This window comes from Thermobia domestica, chromosome 5, assembly GCF_964235325.1.
Source record: "Thermobia domestica chromosome 5, izTheDome1.hap1.1, whole genome shotgun sequence".
NCBI classification, from domain to species: Eukaryota; Metazoa; Arthropoda; class Insecta; order Zygentoma; family Lepismatidae; genus Thermobia; species Thermobia domestica.
Window position 1 is genome coordinate 148,822,998 of NC_137458.1, and position 19,850 is coordinate 148,842,847.

The window sequence follows — 19,850 nt, forward strand, 5'->3', positions numbered from 1 at the left end:
GAACACATTGATATCAAAATTATCTTCCTAACTTAATTAGAGGCTGTTATTGAGGTTTAAATTGCGTCACATTGACACCGTCAGGTGGCTCAATAGCCGTAACTCTGTAACGATGCATTTCCCGACATAAAGTCATATGAACTTTTTTACTTGCCTACCCATAAGGAATCCACTCCTCAAATCTTGCCGTACCTTTTTGTTACACCATTTGTCAATATTAATGTTTCTAGTGTAAAATAATCTTGGGATAGTATCTGGAATAATGATCATAAACACTAATATGAATTTGTATATATTTATTAATTTATTACCATAATATAAATATATCTTGCACTGGTTAAAAACAATTCCATTGAATACCGCAAATAGGTTTCCAAATTTAATAGTTATAGCTTCACAACCAACTCATCCTGACATATATCGAATTTCTCTTCGTTGATTAGAACTTTTTTCTTCGATTTCTTGCTTTCGGCATTGTACGGTTTTCTTCATTTTCATTTGCTGAACGCTGCGACTGCGTACTTCGCTTTTTCGGTGATCTACGTGATCTTTTGGAATGACGATTTCCCTGGGTAACACGAAATGTGATACACTGGAACGATACATAAATAAAGGCTCTTACTATTAGACAGCAAAACCTCCTTATATTTAAAAAATAAATTAATTAATTAAACATACGAAATAAATAACTAGAACATGAGTTAATCTAATCCTTTTATTATTTTTTATCACTATTAAAATTGCTCTCTTGAAATAAATAACGAATCTGTATGCGCGACCACGTCATGACCTGGAAAACGCGGGGGAGAGAGGGACTGTCTGAAGTTCCCTCTCTCCTAATAGGACCCCAAATTGTGAAGGCAATTTTCTGTCTACCCTTTCTTTCTTTTCATTACTTTTTAAAAAAATCGTATAAGGGGAACAGTCATAACTAAAATTTTACAGAAGTAGGAGAAAACTGAAAATTTATATTCTTGTATTCCTTCTAAAACTGTACTAGATGGCTAACAGTTTTTGTTCTGTAACGTACTGTTTTGGAGATTGTACATTCTGAACACAGAGATAGAAATGTGAATTAAATAAACATATACAATTTTCTTGGTTGTAAAATTGGGCTTTTCTATCTTATATTTGTGATACTGATTTGTATGGAATTTTGGTGAGCTATATCAAATATTTCTACACTCCCCCCCCCCCCCTAGAAGCAACGGTTCCAATACGGAGATATATAACGAGTTTGTTCTTGCTTGTCACAAAACCGAATTCTGAATAACTACGTTTTTTTTTTAAGTAAGTACCGTTTTGAAATAATAATAATGATAATAATAATAATAATAATATAAACAAGTATACTTTTCCTTTTACAATAGAGCGTCGATTATCCGAAGTAATTGGGGGACATGGGTGTTCGCGAAACGATTTGTTCGGATAATCGAACTGTACATGTTTATTTGCCAAAAAGAAGTACTGTACAGTATATTTATTCATAAAAAGAAGTGTGCTGATTGTTGAAACACAGCGACTGGCGGCTTGGCCGGTCAGCAGCGCCTTATGAAGGGCCCATTAGAAGCAATGTTCCGTCAGCGGTGGCTCAGTGCGGCGACTACTGTGGGAAACTTGGTTTGGGAGTGAGGGGGATGATGGACGGTAGGGTGGGAGAGTAACAGGTGCGAGCGAGTACACAGTTCGGTTAAGCGGTCGTTCGGTTGACCGACGTTCGGATAATCGACGCTCTACTGTATTTTTTATTTTTTCACTTCTTTTATAAACAAGTATCCTATTATTTTTTAGCAGATTTTAGCCCCAAGCTGGGGAATATTCACAATGGTATCAAGGAACTACGTGCTAAGCTTCGTCATAATCGAATAATTCTTATGTGGTTTATGTTGGAAAATTGTGTTGCATGTATAAGTTTCAACTCACAACATGAACCGCCACATTTTGGTCGCCCTCATTTTACCTTTTTTTTTTTTCTGGATTGCAACCACAAATAATAGGGTTACAGGAGTTATTGTGGAAAACGGACAGATACACACATGCCGATTAAATCAGTGTCGAGTTTCACAATGTTTACTTCAGGGTTGTAACGAGCTCAGCTCAAACTTAGTGTAAAAAATGAGTTAACTCAAGCTTTTTAAAAGGAACGCGCTCAACTCACGCTCAATATTTTGAGCTAATGCTTAACATAAGGAAAACACGCTCTGATCATTTAATAACTAAAAATACTTACAATGATGCAGATTGAGAACGGTCCGCATTACAGTTAGAAATATTAGAGTAAAATACATTACTTTACAAAGAAACAATAATATTCAAGGAACTCATTTATACAACCAGCAAATCTGTAACTACATTACTAATGACCTCCATACGTATATCCATAAGAGAAGCACTCTACACTTCTTATGTACCGAACACCTCATAAGCCCTTGTCTGAAGTATTGTAAAACTGTGTGAATTCGACGCCGTTACATTATACCAGTCGCTTGTCTTTGTTCCATCGGCACTTGCATTTCCCTGTATGTTATGAAACAAATATCCTTGCCCAATATGTTGAGCGAAATGGCAGTTTGCTAACAGAATAAATATATTAAAGCATCAAGAGATCTGTCTGCCCAGAAATAAATACTATTTTGCAGCCATATTTTGTATGCTGGGCAGTTCTTAACATGTACGAAAAGATTAAATCTGTCTACATTATGCAGTTTCAAGTACCATAATAAATATTTTAAAAATTGATCACTCTATTAATTTTTACAGATTTTTAAAATAAAATACTATTATTATATACATTGGCAGCATATTTTTTTCTTCTTTTTTTACAATTTACATTTTGTGTAGCAAATTTAAATTTTGTATCGCATTTTCTGTACTATAATGAATAATTATAGATTCATAAACGAAGTTCAACAAATACGAAAGTATTTCGTAAATCGATTCATTATGAACGGAATTATGATTTACTAGACAAGCTTTATATTTTTTTATACTATTTGTCAAGTTTAGCGAAATGAGGGTTTTACCACAGCTGCAAATTCAACAATTAGGCCCAGAAAAACAATGCATTGGCTGTTCTTCCTTCAGACACACACACAAAGAGAAAGAGAGAGAGAGTTCCTTTGGTCGGGATGTTTTTTCAGTTAGGTTCGTGGTGTCTCGTGAGGAGAAATCTTGCTAATACTGTATGTTGCTTTTTACAGAATGGGTAAATGGGCATCCGGTATATCAGTAGTTCAAATAAAAAGCGAAAAGAAAAGAGAAAGACGAGTGTATTTTTTATATTTTCGGCGCTGAAGAATACCGTTATTGCATTTTACTAACCATATCCAAGCCCCATTCATGCTACACCATCTATCGGCTAGGTCCAATATAGTTTGAATTTGTTTTCTCTGCTGCCAATGCGCCTTTTTTGCAAGTGACATTTATTTTTATTACACATTCAAAAACAAGGGTAGGATGACCCGAAACCTGAGGTCTGGATGATGACCCATTAACAATAAACCGACAAAGGGAAGAAAAGAGAGTGGAAAACTCTTGTAACTCAAACTCGAGGCATTTTTTCTTGTAGCAACCAACCCTTCAAAGAAAAGTTTCTTGAAATAGTAATATTTTTTCAGCTTACACGGGTCACTATTTATATTTTGAGCCTTGGCAACACTGATTGTAGTTACACGCTCTTTTTTATTTAAATAGAAACGTTTAACATTATTGAACATAACGTACTTCAAATGCTTAGTCAATACCTTATTTGTGCTGTTTACGTTGACCTGAAGATTGCGTGGCAATAGAAAAATGGAATTAACTCGTGAAAATTTTCGTGCAATGATTTATTATAGGGATGCGCACGAGTCGAGTTCAGACAGAATTTTCCTGAGAAAATTCGAGTCGAGACACAGCTCTTCCAATAGAAAAATATACGTTTTTCGAATCGAGACACCACTTTCACAGCACATTTTTGAGACGAGACAGCCTGAAATCTTGTCTCGTGCGCATCTTAATTTATTACGATTTTCGACGTGGATTGCTGCCCGTCTGGTTGGAGCTTCAGTAGCAACAGTGGCGAACATCGTGGAGGTATCGAAAGGCACTGTGTCCAATGTCACGAAGACATACACAATTCATGGGCACAACAGTGGCGGAAAAACAATCCTGTCAGATAGGGACCGGAGGGCAATAAAACGGATTGTAGCAGCTAAAAAGACCACTGCAATGAAAAATACGTCTGAACTCAATTCCGGCCTACAGAACCCGATTTCATCGAAAACAGTGCGACGGGAACTTCATAAAATGAAAATTCATGGCAGGGCCGCTATCGCCAAACTCCTGGTCACAGCAGTAAATGTGAAGAGGCGTATCCAGTGGTGCAAGGACCACAAGGCGTGGACGCATGAGCAGTGGAAACATGCAATGTGGTCCGATGAATCAACCTTCATCTTGTTTTCAACAACCGGTCGTGTTTACGTCTGTCTGTTCCCAACTGTAAAGCATGGGGGTGGTTTTGTTACAGTGTGGGCAGTGATATCGTTGTTTTCTGCAGGTCCCATCATAGCCCTGCATGGAATGATGAATGCTAAGGCGTATGAGGCCATTTTGGGGGACCAGGTTCTACCCATGGCCCAAATTTTGTTCCCTGATGATAATCATATCTACCAAGATGATTTGCACCTTGTCACGTTGCAAAAACGATGAAATTATGGTTTGACGAGCATGACCAGAAGCTATCACACCTCCCCTGAGTCCCACAATCACCAGATCTGAACATCATTGAGCCATTGTGGTCTGGGTTAGAAAGGCGTGTTTGGTCTCATTACCCTCCACCAGCATCCCTTAAGGAACTGGAGCATGTTTTGGAAGAACAATGATACAAAATTCCACACACCACAATTCAGGAGCTGTATACTTCCATTCCACGTCGGGTTCAAGCTGTTTTGGATGCAAATGGAGGCCCCACACCATACTAGGTATGATTTTCACACTTTTGCAAACATTTTAGTATCGAAATTTAACAAATTCTACTATTTAGAGCTGATGTCTGTAGTGAAGAGGTGAAATATTAAAGTAGATTTTTTATTATAATTCCATATGGTACTATATTTGCTATAGCTAAAGTACACTGATACAATTTTTCCTACAATCTATGATTTTTTTAAATTTGAAATTTTGTAATTTTTACAATGATTGATGTATGATACCTTTGATGTGACACAGAATTCGCATATTATATATATATATATATATATATATATATATATATATATATATATATATATATATATATATATATATATATATACAGTGAAACCTCTCTAAAGCGGACAGCCGTGGGGAATCAAAAATTGTCCGCTATAGAGAGCTGTCCGCCTTAGAGAGGTTTCGATATTTTCTTACGTAAAATAGTAAATATGGTGATATGTAATTACAAACTATTGAAGGTAATTTATCAAACCGTTCTATGACTGTGGGCATGTCGACATCTGCGGATTCTCCACAAATCCCTTTGAAAGAAATTTTGTGTCTAATCCGAAACTTCTCTAACCACTCGTTCGAGACCTTGAAATCTGAAACATTCATTTCTGTTGCTACCTCCAAATTCTTAGCTTTTAGCATCGACCCTAACACAGGAATTTTTTTCATTCTGCACTCTATAAAAAAAATTCACTTGCACACCAACTTTGTTCAAAGCAATGAGACACTATTTTCATTGTAATTTTCACACCACAACTTTATTAACTTGTCTTGGTTTTATATTATCTGAGGTGCTTGTGTTTTACCGATAAAAAAAATTTCAGCTATCCTTCGCACACCTCAGTATTCTTCGAAAATTCAAACAATTCGATTTTAACATTGGCGCTTCTCGTGACATTTCGAAAGCTCACAACAACTTACACCTTATTGCTTATTCGATGCAGAATGACTTAAAAAGATTTCCTTCTACAAATAGAGGCACTAAGACAATATGCGAATACGCGGACAAAAAATACCAAACATGTCTTCTGCTTGATTCCAGCGGAACAGTAGAATGGCGTGTCATCCCAAATGGCAGGCAACTGTCAATCACTTTTGATTCTAAAACACGTTGGGTGGGAGTGGAATGCAAGCAAAGGAGGGAGCGGTGTTGTTAAACAAAGACGCTTCATCTGAGTTTCTAAACAGCCAGTTGACGAGGAAAAATGTTATTACAATGCTTCCCTGGTGATATATGTATGCATTTCTGAAAATGTATTTTTTCTGTACTTTTCAACTTGTTTCTAGAGAAAGTGTCCGTAATATGGAGGTAAATAATACCTATAAGAGACAGAAAAGACTGTCCGTGTCCGTACTAGAGAGAGTCCGCTTTAGAGAGGTCTGTCAACATGGTTTTTTCCTATTACAGTGTTTGGGGATTACAAAATATGTCCGTTATGAGAGGTGTCCGCTTTACAGAGTTGTCCGTTAGTAGAGGTTTTACTATATATATATATATATATATATATATATATATATATATATATATATATATATGTGTGTGTGTGTGTGTGTGGCAGAGCCTGTATTTTAATGTAGCAGAGCCCGTAATTCAATGATTAATTTTATGTATACAGTAAAACCTGTCTTCAACGGACCCTTTATTAAACGGAAAACTGTCTTAAACGGAAATATTTCACGGACCCATGAATTTTGGAGAACAAAACGTGTAAAACTCCCTTCATTAAGCGGAAACTGTGTTACGCGGACAACGGAAAGAAAAATAAACATTTAACGGAAAATTCTGAGTTCCGGACTACAGCCTTTAGAAGATGTTTAGACATTCTGTGAGACATATACATTACACTGTCTGCGATAAAATGTTCGTGTTGACCTTCCCCAACCACTACTCATGTTCATCCCCACAAATTGTCCTTAATCCCCGCAACTTAATCAAGAATCATACGGAATGTCGGAAAGAAGAAAACGAGATACAGGAAGAAGAGGGATACGATACCGAGTTCCAAGAAGAGTGTAGAATAAATACATATCAAGATTCTCTCAGAAGTTTAAGAAGTGCAAAAATTTGCCTTACGAAAAAATGATTGATTCACTTAGTATATTTCTCAGGCTAAAGTCAAGCAGCAGCAATATACACAGAAAACCCTGGCTATTAGAAAAATAAAGAAAACGTGTGCATAGCATATTTTGTATTCATTTTAATTTTTTGTGTATTTATTCGTAGAAGAAAGAAGTACTGTAATCGAACAATGTAGTACAGCAATATATTTTCTCAGTATGCCCCTTTATAAGCTTTTTTTTTTTTTTTTTTTTTAGAGAGAGAGAGAGAAAGGAAAAGTCTACCTCCACTAAGCGGAAACCTGACTTTAACGGAAATTTTTGCAAGTCCCGCTCGATTCCGCTAAAGACAGGTTTCACTGTATTTTGAAATATCAGTTTTATTAAAGACTAGCAGCGTTCACCCCGCTTCGCTGGGGTCACCCCGGAACGCAATAAACCTTGTTAATTAGATAATTTTTACTTTTTCGCTTTGAAGTGATATGATAAAAACCATAGTAGATTGCAGTAAATGTTAACATTATATCGCCTGTCATTTATGTTAACCCGCCGAGTGACACGGTCATGCGGGTTGCATATAAATACGTTTATTTTTACCTATGATGAACTAACAAAGGATTTGTACGTTATGGACACTTGAATGGTCAATTATCTCAAGACACTGGTAATTAAAAATTAAAGTGATATGATAAAAACCATCTAGGGTCCAAATCCTAATAACCCCCCAAAAATGAAAGAAATTGGTTCAGCCGTATTAGCGTGATGAGGGAACAAAGGATTTGTGCGTTCTCTTTTATATATAAGACTAGCAGCGTTCACCCCGCTTCGCTGCGGTCACCCCGGAACGCAATAAACTTTGTTACTTAGATAATTTTTACTTTTTCGCTTTCAAGTGATATGATAAAAACCATAGAAGATTGCAGTAAATGTTAACATTATATCGCCTGTCATTTATGTTAACCCGCCCCGCTTCGCTGCGGTCACCCCCGAACGCAATAAACTTTGTTACTTAGATAATTTTTACTTTTTCGCTTTCAAGTGATATGATAAAAACCATTATAACGCCTGTCATTTATGTTAACCCGCCGAGTGACACGGTCATGCGGGTTGCATATAAATATGTTTATTTTTATACCTATGATGAACTAACAAAGGATTTGTACGTAATGGACACCTGAATGGTCAATTATCTCAAGACACTGGTAATTGAAAATTAAAGTGATATGATAAAAACCATCTAGGGTCCAAATCCTAATAACCCCCCAAAAATAAAAGAAATTGGTTCAGCCGTATTAGCGTGATGAGCGGACAAAGGATTTGTACGTTCTCTTTTATATATATAGATTTTAATTTTTGTTTGGTGAAGGAGAAAAACAATGAAACAATGTATGTCAATCTAAATATTCTTACTATTGCAATTCTCACGAAATTTGTACGACTGTATAGTCAGCTTTTAAAATCATTAAAGCACATTGTTCGCTGTCTGGGAATTCAGAACTGAATTCAGAAAATGTGTTAGTGAGAGCAATCTACAGAATGCACTAAGTTGCAATTGTACAATTATTGTGAACAGGAAACACATTCACGGGTATGTAGAAATTGTCTAGAATCATGAGTTCAGAGCATTCCAAGTATTGCACTGCCGTGTCGTGACAAAACGCTGTAACTTTGGCGAAGAAGTTTTGCGAAAATGAGCCTTAAAGTTTTCGTCCGAAAATGTGATCTGTATCGTGTAGAACCAGTGTAACTAGGCAATAATGGTCAACCAATCAATTTTCACCAAATTTAATCACACAACATGCATTTACGTAACATTACATGTAACCACGTGTTTCCAAAGTCAAGATACACTATTTCTACACGATACAGATCACATTTTCGGATGAAAACTTTAAGGCTCATTTTCGCAAAACTTCTTCGCCAAAGTTACAGCGTTTTGTCACGACACGGCAGTGCAGTTGTTCGCGACACAAGGAAGCGACCTTGTTTTCCGAAGAAAGAAGGGCACACGTGCCTGACGTCAGTTGACACAGTCAAATTCCTTGGGACAAGATTTGAACAAAAACAGAGGACGAGAGGGCTCGAGACGGAGAACGACTCAGAACTACGGAGAACACTCAGAACGACTCAGAACTACGGAGAAGACTGAGAACGACGAAGGAGACTCAGAGAGCCAAACTGAGAAATTGAAGAAGTTGAGACTGGAGTCTCAAATAGTTTAAGTTAGCGGACTAACGTTAGTGTTAGTTATCAATTCCATTGGACACAGAGCTTAACCAGATCATCGTCACCAATGACTGTTGTGTCTTAACCAGAGAGACACAATCCCGAAAAGATATCAACTTGGCGATATCTACTACACGGAGACCAGCCCAGGAGAGGACCACCGAGGACCACCAACTGAAGTTAAAACCCAAGGTATGTGTAACCTTATTAACAGTGATCAATCGCTCAATGCTTGGTATGCGTTGCTCTTCTGGTAAATATTCTAGATACCCGAATTTGAACATCACATAATTACACTGCAACACAAGTTATGAGAAATATAACCGTCAAACATTAAATCGATATCTGAGTTGTCATTTCTTGGTAATTTCCTATAAACACATGGTTGAATCATTAACCTCTCGCATTGTAATTAGAAACGTTCCCACTCATTCTAGATGGTGAGTGGAAGGTGATCTTCTCAGTTCAACATTATCATCCCCGTTTCAAAGACACGAACTGAGGAGGTTGTCAATATATATATAAAAGAGAAAAACTATAGTATAAATTTCAGCTGTGATATTTGGCTCTGAACGAAGTTGTGTAATTTTCAAAAATTCCACACAAAACATGTTTATGCTACACTCAACCATATGTTTTTGAACTAAATACTTAACCAAATTGAATTATAGAAAACACTGTTTTAATTTATTATTGCTATTTTACTGATGAATGAGCTTACTACATTCAAATGAAGTTAATTTCAAAAATGAAATAAAACTGATCAGCTAGGGCAACCATAAAGCATAAAGAGCAGTAAAAGCATAATGGAATTTTAAACCTATGCTTGATACCATATCTATGATTTTGATCACTTTACATATCCAAATATGCTAATTTTATAAGCATAATGAAGCATAAATTACAGAAAAAAAGCATAAAGCATAATGTTTAACGCTTTTTATTCCAGAACCTTGTGTATGTGTACAACAAAGAAAAATATGTTAATATATTTTGTACCAAAGAAAAAAAAAATAATCAACAAAGACTGTTATCAATGCCACAAACAATGGAAATCAACTGCCAATTGCATTTACGCGTAACAATGGAAATTTCGAATTCCTCCTCTCTCTCAGCACCTTCGCTCACAAGGATTTTTTGTGTCCTCACTTTGTCTTAAAAGGCAGGCAAGACTGGTTGTGCTTATTCCAAGATACCAAAATCAAAAGTATATGCAACTCAGAGAGTAAGAGAATTCCCAACTGACCATTTCAAAGTAGAAGCGGTAATCTACTTTGTACTCGTTTTTCTGGATTTATTAAATATGAGAAGAAATCTACTGCGCTGCCACATGTTTCTTCTTCGAAACACCGCTTAAGGAAAACTTCAAAAATGAGAATGAAGCAGGAAACAGTGGCAATAGTTTGGATACCACTCTTCCTCAATTGTTGCAGTGCATGGGGACCAATCACGAGAACATCAAGAATATGGTTACAATATTTGTTGCAGTTGGTATCGCTCTTCATGTTTTTAGGAATGAATAGTTCAAAAATTGGATTCAATCATCTACTAACATTATAACAGACCTTAGTGAAAGTACATTAAGAAAAATGTGCTAATGATGATTTGAATGAAACAAAATCGAAGTGTGAAGGAAAGGATGTTTCTGTTGTCGTTGACGACAGTACTGACATTGAAAACAGTAAAGTTGTAAATGTCCTTGTCCGTCCACTTGGTGAAAATACTGAATATTTTCGACTAGTCAGAACAAAAATAGTGCAACGGTGCAACGCAGATGAGATATTAAGACGCTGTACTTGGTGCATTAAGTGACATTGGTGTTAGTAGGAGGCATAGTTCTAATATCTGATAATACCCCGTACACGAACAGCACTTCTATGCGCTTAGCTGCAGTTACTCCTAGATTAATGCATTCTACTTGCTGGGCACATGTCCTCCACTTACAGTGTGTGTGGAAGAGAATTAGAAATAGTCAGAAAGCAGCTGATACTTTTATCGCATTAGTTAAACAGCTTTGACCAAAACATCAGTCCGACGGGAAAGGCTGTTTAAACCTCTTGTGAGAAGCAAAAAAGATTACCAGTTTGCCTCCAGTGCCAGTGATAACTCGTTGGGGGACTTGGATTCAGGCAGGAAAATTTCACAATGCTTATTACAGCACATTGCGAAAGTGGCTAGAAGAGGAAGATGAAGAAGGTAGTTCTGCTGTGACAAATCTCAAAGAACTAATTGGAAATGAAGAACAATGTCTTAAGTTCCAGCTTAATACCATAGGTAAAATTACAGATGCCGTATGTAAGCAGATAAAAGTCTTAGAAGTCATAGTGTGGATGCAAGTCCAGTGTGGCTTATTCTTTCATCAGTTCAAGAAATTCTTAAAAATTCTGGCGTGCATTGCAAAAAGCTTGCAAGTTATATGAGTGGACATCACGCTGTTACCAAATTTTGGAAACATGTTCAGTGTCTGGATCTCACCGCGCAAATCCAAATATGTTTGCAGAAGGTCTACCGACAGAATTGAAGCGTTTCTCTCAGGCGGATATACCTTTGGAAGAATGTGCATGTATCGTGTAATTCTTCAAGACGAAATTCCTTCCATTTCTCTCTTTTCCTTCTGGAAGAAACACCTGGATAAGATGCCAAATTTGAGTACCTTGGCCATGAAAACATTAACCCTGCCTCCTTCTAGTGCTTCAGTTGAAAGGAGATTCTCCACTCTAAACTGGATTTTAAACCCACGCAGTTCTTCGTTTACGAAAGAAAATCTCGAAGTTCACTTGCGGCTTGCTTTTAATAGGGAAGCTAACAGAAACCTGATACCATTAGTGACAGCGAGGATGAAGAAGATTGAACACAAGCAAATAAAACTTTTGCTTTCAAATATTTGTATTCTCTATTTATGTTGGCATTTTACGTGCAATTTGTTTGAATTCTGAAGTATGTTGTATTGATATAACTTTTAGTGGAAGAAATTAATACTTTCATATACACTTTTAATGCCTGTGTAATAAAAACGAGTAAAATAAAACAAATATGTAATAGAAATGGGTAGATATGACGTATAATTCAAGGAACAGCACATTAAGGAATAATTTAGGAGAAAGCATAATGTAAGGAAAAATAAAGCATAATATACAGCTGTATACAGCATAAAGTCGGTTGCCCAATCACACCAACAACGAATAAAAATAAAATAAAGTATTAAAAGAAATAAAAAGTTAATAAGGCATTGGAAAATATGAAACTGATTATTATAATTGAAGTGAATCCTGTCTCTGCACGCTCATTAACTTTTCGGATGGAAGTGGCAGCAAATATAAGAACATAAAATAAAATAAAACATTCGCAACCACAAAACAGACTTTAAACTAGAACCATTTGTTTGCCTTTTGTCATAGGAAGAATGTCTACGATGAATAAGAAGGCACAAAAAAGCGTGAAGTAACTAAAGCCAGCTTGTGAAGAACAACAGGAGATCAAATGCTTAGTGTAGAGAAAATTTCGATTTCTGCAAATAAAATATTAAATATATTACCTATTTTCTTGTTCCACAAGAAAAAATTGTTAGTCATATCGACGTTAAAACCTGCGAAAATACAACCTATTAAAAAAAAAAAAAAGTCATAACGTAATAATGTGATTACATAATGAGTGCTAATTTTCACAAATTGATGGTTAGAATCAGTGGCGGAGTAAGGGTGGGGCGAGCGGTGCCCCCGCCCCGGGCCCCGCTTTGTAGGGGCCCCGGACGGTACCGGTAGGTAAAAAATAATTAGTAAAGGAACTTGTTAGCGTGAGGTTCAAGGGCCGTCAAGGTTTATAATTTACAGCTTCCTTAAAAGTAAAAGTTAATATTGATTAAGTGTCAATCAATAGTACACCAAATAATAGATGAAACAACGCAAACATCTGTCTTATAAAACTAATCTGTGCCCGATTTCCGTATAAGCTAAACAACATATAGGTTAGGGCCTCATTCTCTTGGGGACCTGCAAAGAAATTAACGAAAAACTGAATGTAGATTAAAAATAAAATAACAGTTTTATATCTTGTGGGCTCCCAAAGAAATTTAAAGGATAAGCTGAATGTAGGTGAAAAAATAATAATACAAACGTTTCACTCTCTTAGGGGCCCCCCAAAAAAATTAAAGAAAAAAGCTGAATGTAGGTGAAAATAAGTAAAATCAGTTTCACTCTGTTGGGGCCCAAAAGAAATTCAAAGAAAAAAGTATGTGATTAAAATATGAATAAAATAAGAATTTCACTCTGTTCAATTACTACAGAGAAATTTAAAGCAAAAATCTAAGTGTAGATTAAAATATAGTAAAAGAAAAATCGAAGTATATTGTGTTGTCTACATTCTGCTAGCTTGCTTCCTGAAATTTATTTATTTGCCAGTTCAAGGGAAGGGCACAAAGAGGTGATGAACGTACAGATGGTGATCAGAAAAATGGAAACACCTGAACGAAATTGCAACTTACCAGATTAATATGGTGTCGGGCCACCTTTCGCATTCAGAACAGGTTTGATGCGACGTGGGATGGAGGCATAGAGGTCGTGAATGGTAGCAAGTGGACTTTTACACCATTCCTCGTGCAGGGCGTCGGCCAGTTCTGTGAGAGAGGATGGAGGTGGAAATCGTCGCCGGAGTCGTGTTTCCAAGACGGACCACAGATGTTCAATTATGTTGAGATCTGGGGATTGGGCGGGCCAGGGGAGGTGTTGAACTTCATCCCTTGTTCCTCAAACCACGCTGCAACAACGCCAGCTGTGTGAATGGATGCATTATCATCTTGGATGATGGTGTCATTGTCCGGGAACAACATCCGGACCATAGGATGCAAGTGGTCTCCTAAAATTGCGACATAATCGTTGGCAGTGATTCGTCCGCTAAGTGTGACCACAGGACCCAATGAAAAACCATGATATGTTGGCCCACAGCATCACCGAGCCGCCGCCATGTTTCACAGTTGGGCGGAGACACTGCAGATCATAAGCTTCTTTGGGCGTTCTCCACACATAAACACGGCCCGTGGTTGGGAATAGGATGAAGGATGACCCATCCGACCATATCAGACGTTTCCAGTCCTCAACAGTCCAAGCTGCATGGTCGCGGCACCATTTGCGGCGTGCGAAAGCGTTATGGTCCCTGATGAGCGGTTTGACCCGTGCAACACGACACCGTAAGTTCATATCATGTAATTCGCGGTGGACTGTGATTGTCGAAACAGGGTCGGGGAGGTACTGATTGAGTTCCTCCGTCACTTGCTCCGCAGTGGCACGACGGTTCTGCGTGACAATGCGCTTTAATACCCGACGTGACCTGTCATTCATGATTTTCTTCCGCCCACTGTTCCGCTTCCCCGATGTGGTTTTCCCGTGTGTTGTGTACACTCCTGATGAGGATCTTGGCTAGAAGATCGAAACGTCACGTATAAATGAGTTTTTATATTAAATAAGTGCAGTCTTGTTCAGCAGTGTGTTTATTTTTCTGAAAGATAACCAAGAAAGTTATGTCGCTTTTTGTGGACGTCTGCGTTCAAATGGACCTCGTAAGGTGAGTTGAATGCAAATGAAGATAAGGCAAAGATCAGTTGTTTGTGTGGGGTATATCCAACACACTACCTGGTTGTGGCAGTTCAGTTACACAGTGAACTTGCGTAAGGACAGAGTGAACATGGGACCTTCACAGAGCGTCCTAAGGGCGTATATACTGTACGAGTTCAAACTGGAGTCAAACGCCGCTGCAGCGAGGCGGAAGACATGCCAGGCCTTTGGTAGACTACGTGGTTAGAACAGCAATGGTTTAACATGTTTAAGGATGACGACTAAACATTCGAAGGCGGACCACGTGCCGGAAGACCAAAACATCAACAATATGAAGATCTTCAGGCAGCAATTGAGGCTAACAGTGGCCAGACATGTGAGGAACTGGGACTACAATTCAGTGTGAGTAGAGAAACCATTCGGCAGCACCTGCAACAACTTGGGAAGCACTACAAGTTGGGTCGATAGATCCTACATGATTTGACTCTGGGCCAGAAGGCAACGCGAGCAGACACCTGTGTTTCTTTGCTATCTCGTCTGAGGAAAGAGCCATTTCTGGACAGAATGTTGACGTGTGATGAGAAGTAGGTCCTGTACGAAGCTCCACGGCGCTGTCGTCATTGGTAGCATTCCATGAACCGGTTTCAAAACAGCCGAAACCAGCACTTCAGTGGTACTCCTGTGTGTTTGGTGGACTGCTCGCGGCATCGTGCATCGGGAAATGCTACCAGCTGGTCAATGCATCAATGCAACTGTGCACTGTCAGCAGTTGAGCAGTGTTCAAGAATAACTCAAAACTCTGGAGCCAGCACTTCTGAATCGCAAAGTGGTTCTCCTGTTACAGGACAACGCTAATCCCCACGTGGCTAGGATGACCCGGAACACCATTCTACTCCTTGCATGGGAAACACTATTGCATCCACCATACTCCCGGACATTGCACAGTCCGATTATTACCTATTCCATATCTTGGACAATCACCTTAGAGGACGCCAGTTCAAATCCCTAGTAAAGGTGCAAAATGCACTTGATATCTTCTTCGCTTCACGACCTACCAAGTTCTACCGCGATAGAATCCATGGCCTTCCAGAACGTTGGCGGAAGGTCATCGCTGGTGATGGGGACTACTTTTGATTTTCCAGGTACGTCTTAGGTGACATGTGGATGTTCAGTGTTGTTGGTGAAAAAGTGACAGAACTTTCTTGGTTACCTTTATATTAGGGTACTAGCATTCTGTTCCTAACTAAAAGCTCTTTGGTGGAGACACTATAGTTGCTGATTTGCTTGTTTTCCTTCTCTCTTTTTTCTTTTGTCCTTTAGAAGTGGAATTTTCAACGAGCGAAACTCTTTTTGCTTAGCAGGTTTCTCCTTTTTTGCTCTTGTTTCTTGGCGTACAAGTTTACACTTCAGCCCACAAATTTAGAGTGCATAAGATGTTCAATAAGAAAACAAGTGTTCAAATGTTCAAAAGAAAAGCAAAAACGTGAATTATGTTACATTGGTTCCTTCTATATTTAGATAGAAATAAAATAAAACTATTTTCTTACTTTGCCAACTTTGAGCAGCAGCTAAATGATGAGAGCGAGGAAAGGTTAAAAGCATGTTTGTTGCTCTGATTTGGCTTTGTTCTAACCGAATGACCTGAATGGCATAGAATTGTTTATATATAACCCGTTCACTAAGGTGTGCTTAGAAACCTAAAGAACAACTTGACTTTTCCCCACAAGGTATACTGAAATATGTATTTTCAATGGGGCTTGAAGCTTACAAAAGTTTGGCAACCGCCCTTCAGATTTTGATAACACTACCCGTATCTGTCGCATGATTTGAAAGGTCTTTCAGCAAAATGAAGCTGATAGGACCATACTTACACTCCACTACGAGTCAAGACAGACACGAATCCGGACATTCTTTCTATCGATAATGGATTTTGATAATATAGTTGATACTTTCGCAGCTACTAAAGCAAGCAAGGTAGCATTCTGAATGCTGGCGGACCACAGGCTAGGTAGTGAAACTATTGCTGAAAGTAGTTTCAGGTTTTAACTTAAGACAATAAAAATACAAAAGTATCAAAAGAATAATAAAAAGCCGTCAAGATCTGTCAATTGACTGGTGATGGATGGTAATGAAAAGTAGGATGGCACACAACCCATAGTAGATTTCTGTGCTCACATATTTAATCTATGATATAGCCCTATCCCCAATTATTCAATACATTCAGGATTTTTTGGTACAGTATATTCTAATACTAAGTGTGTTAGTAAGTGGTCATGGAAACAGTCATAAGTGGCAGAATATAAATATGACTGAATTATTAAATACAAAATAACGGAATCATAAAACAAGGGTGAAGTCTGGAAACAATAGTAAAAAGAACAAACAGGAGAGAAAGATTCTAATGCTTAACATTTTACTGATATTTCGGCAAAAGCAGTGGCACTAAATAGATCGTATATTATCACTGGGGAGAAACCTAGTAAAAGATAAATGAAGACACGCAGGAGAGAAACCTATTCTAGCCATTATTTAGGCCTACTAGTTCGGTAAAAAAAAAAAAAAAAAATGTTTAAGTATCATGTATTATCACTAAAGAGAAGATGAATGTTACAGTGAATAGGGCTGATTGTATGAGAAAAATCTAATCAAATAAAACCCGTGTAGCGTAAACTCGAACAGGTGATAGGCTATGAATAAACTTATCATATGAGAAATTGCACAGGACAAACACCAAAGGTGAGAACCGAACAAGAAAATTCTATTGAAAAATGAGAACTTACATTTAAAAATCACAACGGTTATATTATTATTTGCATATTTTTCAATATCAGCTCATTGTTACATTTTGTACATAAATTTGTCTCTAAATGTATTATTAGGAGCATTACTTAAACTATTCTATCTAATTACAGTACGCTTTTAACCTAGAATAGTATACCTTAGGTGTCGGATAAATTCTGGATTCTTTGTTGTTATGTTTTGTTTGTTCTTAAGATTATTTCATTTCTGTCATGGGTTGTAGTTTCCGTTACACTTGTATCCCTAATCCTTTTTCTGTCATGCTCCTTGTTTAAAAATAAATATATACTATATAATTATATATGATACATATGCTGAATGTCACCCCCATTTATTTAACATATCCCAAATTAAGATGGTTTAAACACACACACACCAACGGGAAAGGGGGAGGAAGAGTAAACAAAGAATAAGTATGCAAATGAATGTCAAAAATAGCAAAGCATAAATCATGATTGTTCGAGAAGGGGCCCCGATCTCTACTTCACTGGCCCCGGGCCCCAGTTTGCCTTACGCCGCCACTGGTTAGAATTTCAGAAACCTTATCCTGCGTTGAGTTTGAGTTAAAAGAACATTTTAATAAGCTTGTAAAATGACCAGTAAGAAAATTCATTAAAAAGCAGGAAAAAACTTAAGAAGTAAAAGATAGGGGTTACAGTATTAAACTTTCTCGCTCCAATTTCTTAAACTAAATGAAGTTATGTTGCACTTATTACCGAGACATTTATTTGTGAAACACGAAATAAATTAAAAGACGTTTTCAAAAAGATTCGTTTGAAGAAAATTCACCCTTTCTCGAATTTTTCTAGGTATTACTTATGCCATTTATTAGGATTATTAATGAGATATTTCTTTGTGAACTACAAACAAAATTGCAAGAGTCATGTTTGAGGAAATGTATAAAAAAATCACCACGAGAAACTATCCCTTGTGAATATTTTCATGACAAGCAATTTATGTATCTTCATAGGGCTATTAATAAAATATTTATTTGTGATATATAAACAAAATCGCCTGATTCGTTTTGAGAACATTATCCGAGAAAAATTCACTTTTAAGAGTAGATTATTCCTTATAGATTTTGCAGAAAAAAAATAATTATGTCATACTGTCAGGTTGTTACTGAAACATTTACAAGTAACACTGTGTGCATAAAGAGTATGCGTGTTATCATTACGAAAAGACAATTTGATTATTAACACTGTACTTTGTTACATATACAGTATACAAATAAGCCTATATAATATTTTTTTTTTAGTAAAATAAAACCTCTTAATTATTATTGGAAACAAATGACACTTTTTAGCGCTAAAAAAGTTACTTTCTTTTTTCTCCAAAACTAGGAGTAAGCGTTTTTCGGTGATTATTCCTCGATGGTACATCGGATTTTTGATTTCGACCTATGTTGTCACTCAGCACGACATACTCTATCAGCGTGCTAAGTTTGGTTGAGATAGGCCAAACGGTCTAGGAGGAAGCGTTTTTCGGTGATTATTCCTCGATGGTACATCGGATTTTTGATTTCGACCTATGTTGTCACTCAGCACGACATACTCTATCAGCGTGCTAAGTTTGGTTGAGATCGGCCAAACGGTCTAGGAGGAGTTCGCGGACAACCAAACGGCTAACCCGAGTATAAGAGCTTCGCTTCGCTCAGCTCAACTATACATTAGAATCTACCCTCATGCATATTATCTTGTTCACTCGGTGTATTTATCAATTGTGTATAATTTATATCTAGACAATATTTCAGTTCAACAGAAATTAAAATTTCAGTTTTTATGATAATTTTATGATAATTATACGACAACCAAACGGCTAACCCGAGTATAAGAGCTTCGCTTCGCTCAGCTCAACTATACATTAGAATCTACCCTCATGCATATTATCTTGTTCACTCGGTGTATTTATCAATTGTGTATAGTTTATATCTAGACAATATTTCAGTTCAACAGAAATTAAAATTTCAGTTTTTATGATAATTTTAGGCTATGTTTCATTAACCATACTGTGCTATTGTCTTCCTAGTATTATAGTGAAGAGCTTAATGCGGATATAATTCAGTATCAGTTTCACTTCAATAAGTAGAATGGTTCTCGTACAGCATTAACTTTTAGGTTTACAAATTAATTAGTTTTTCTCCATTTATTTGGAAACTACGTATGTGTTTTCCACTCATATATATTATTTTGTTCAATTCAAATAAATAAATAAATAAATAAAGATTGATAAATGTCTCGTCTTTGGACATTTCAT

At 37.0% G+C, this 19,850-nt stretch overlaps 1 protein-coding gene across 3 annotated transcripts in view; it reads right to left on the minus strand.

The window, feature by feature from the left end:
- Window positions 1-281: 281 nt before the first annotated feature.
- LOC145686168 (uncharacterized) overlaps window positions 282-19,850 on the minus strand; it is an 86,424-nt gene continuing 66,855 nt past the window's right edge. For all 3 annotated transcript variants that reach the window (XM_081759183.1, XM_081759181.1, XM_081759182.1), the window contains one exon: window positions 282-592. In XM_081759183.1, coding sequence (XP_081615309.1) covers window positions 440-592 — 153 coding nt within the window. In that variant the 3' untranslated portion in view covers window positions 282-439. The remainder of the gene's footprint in view (window positions 593-19,850) is intronic.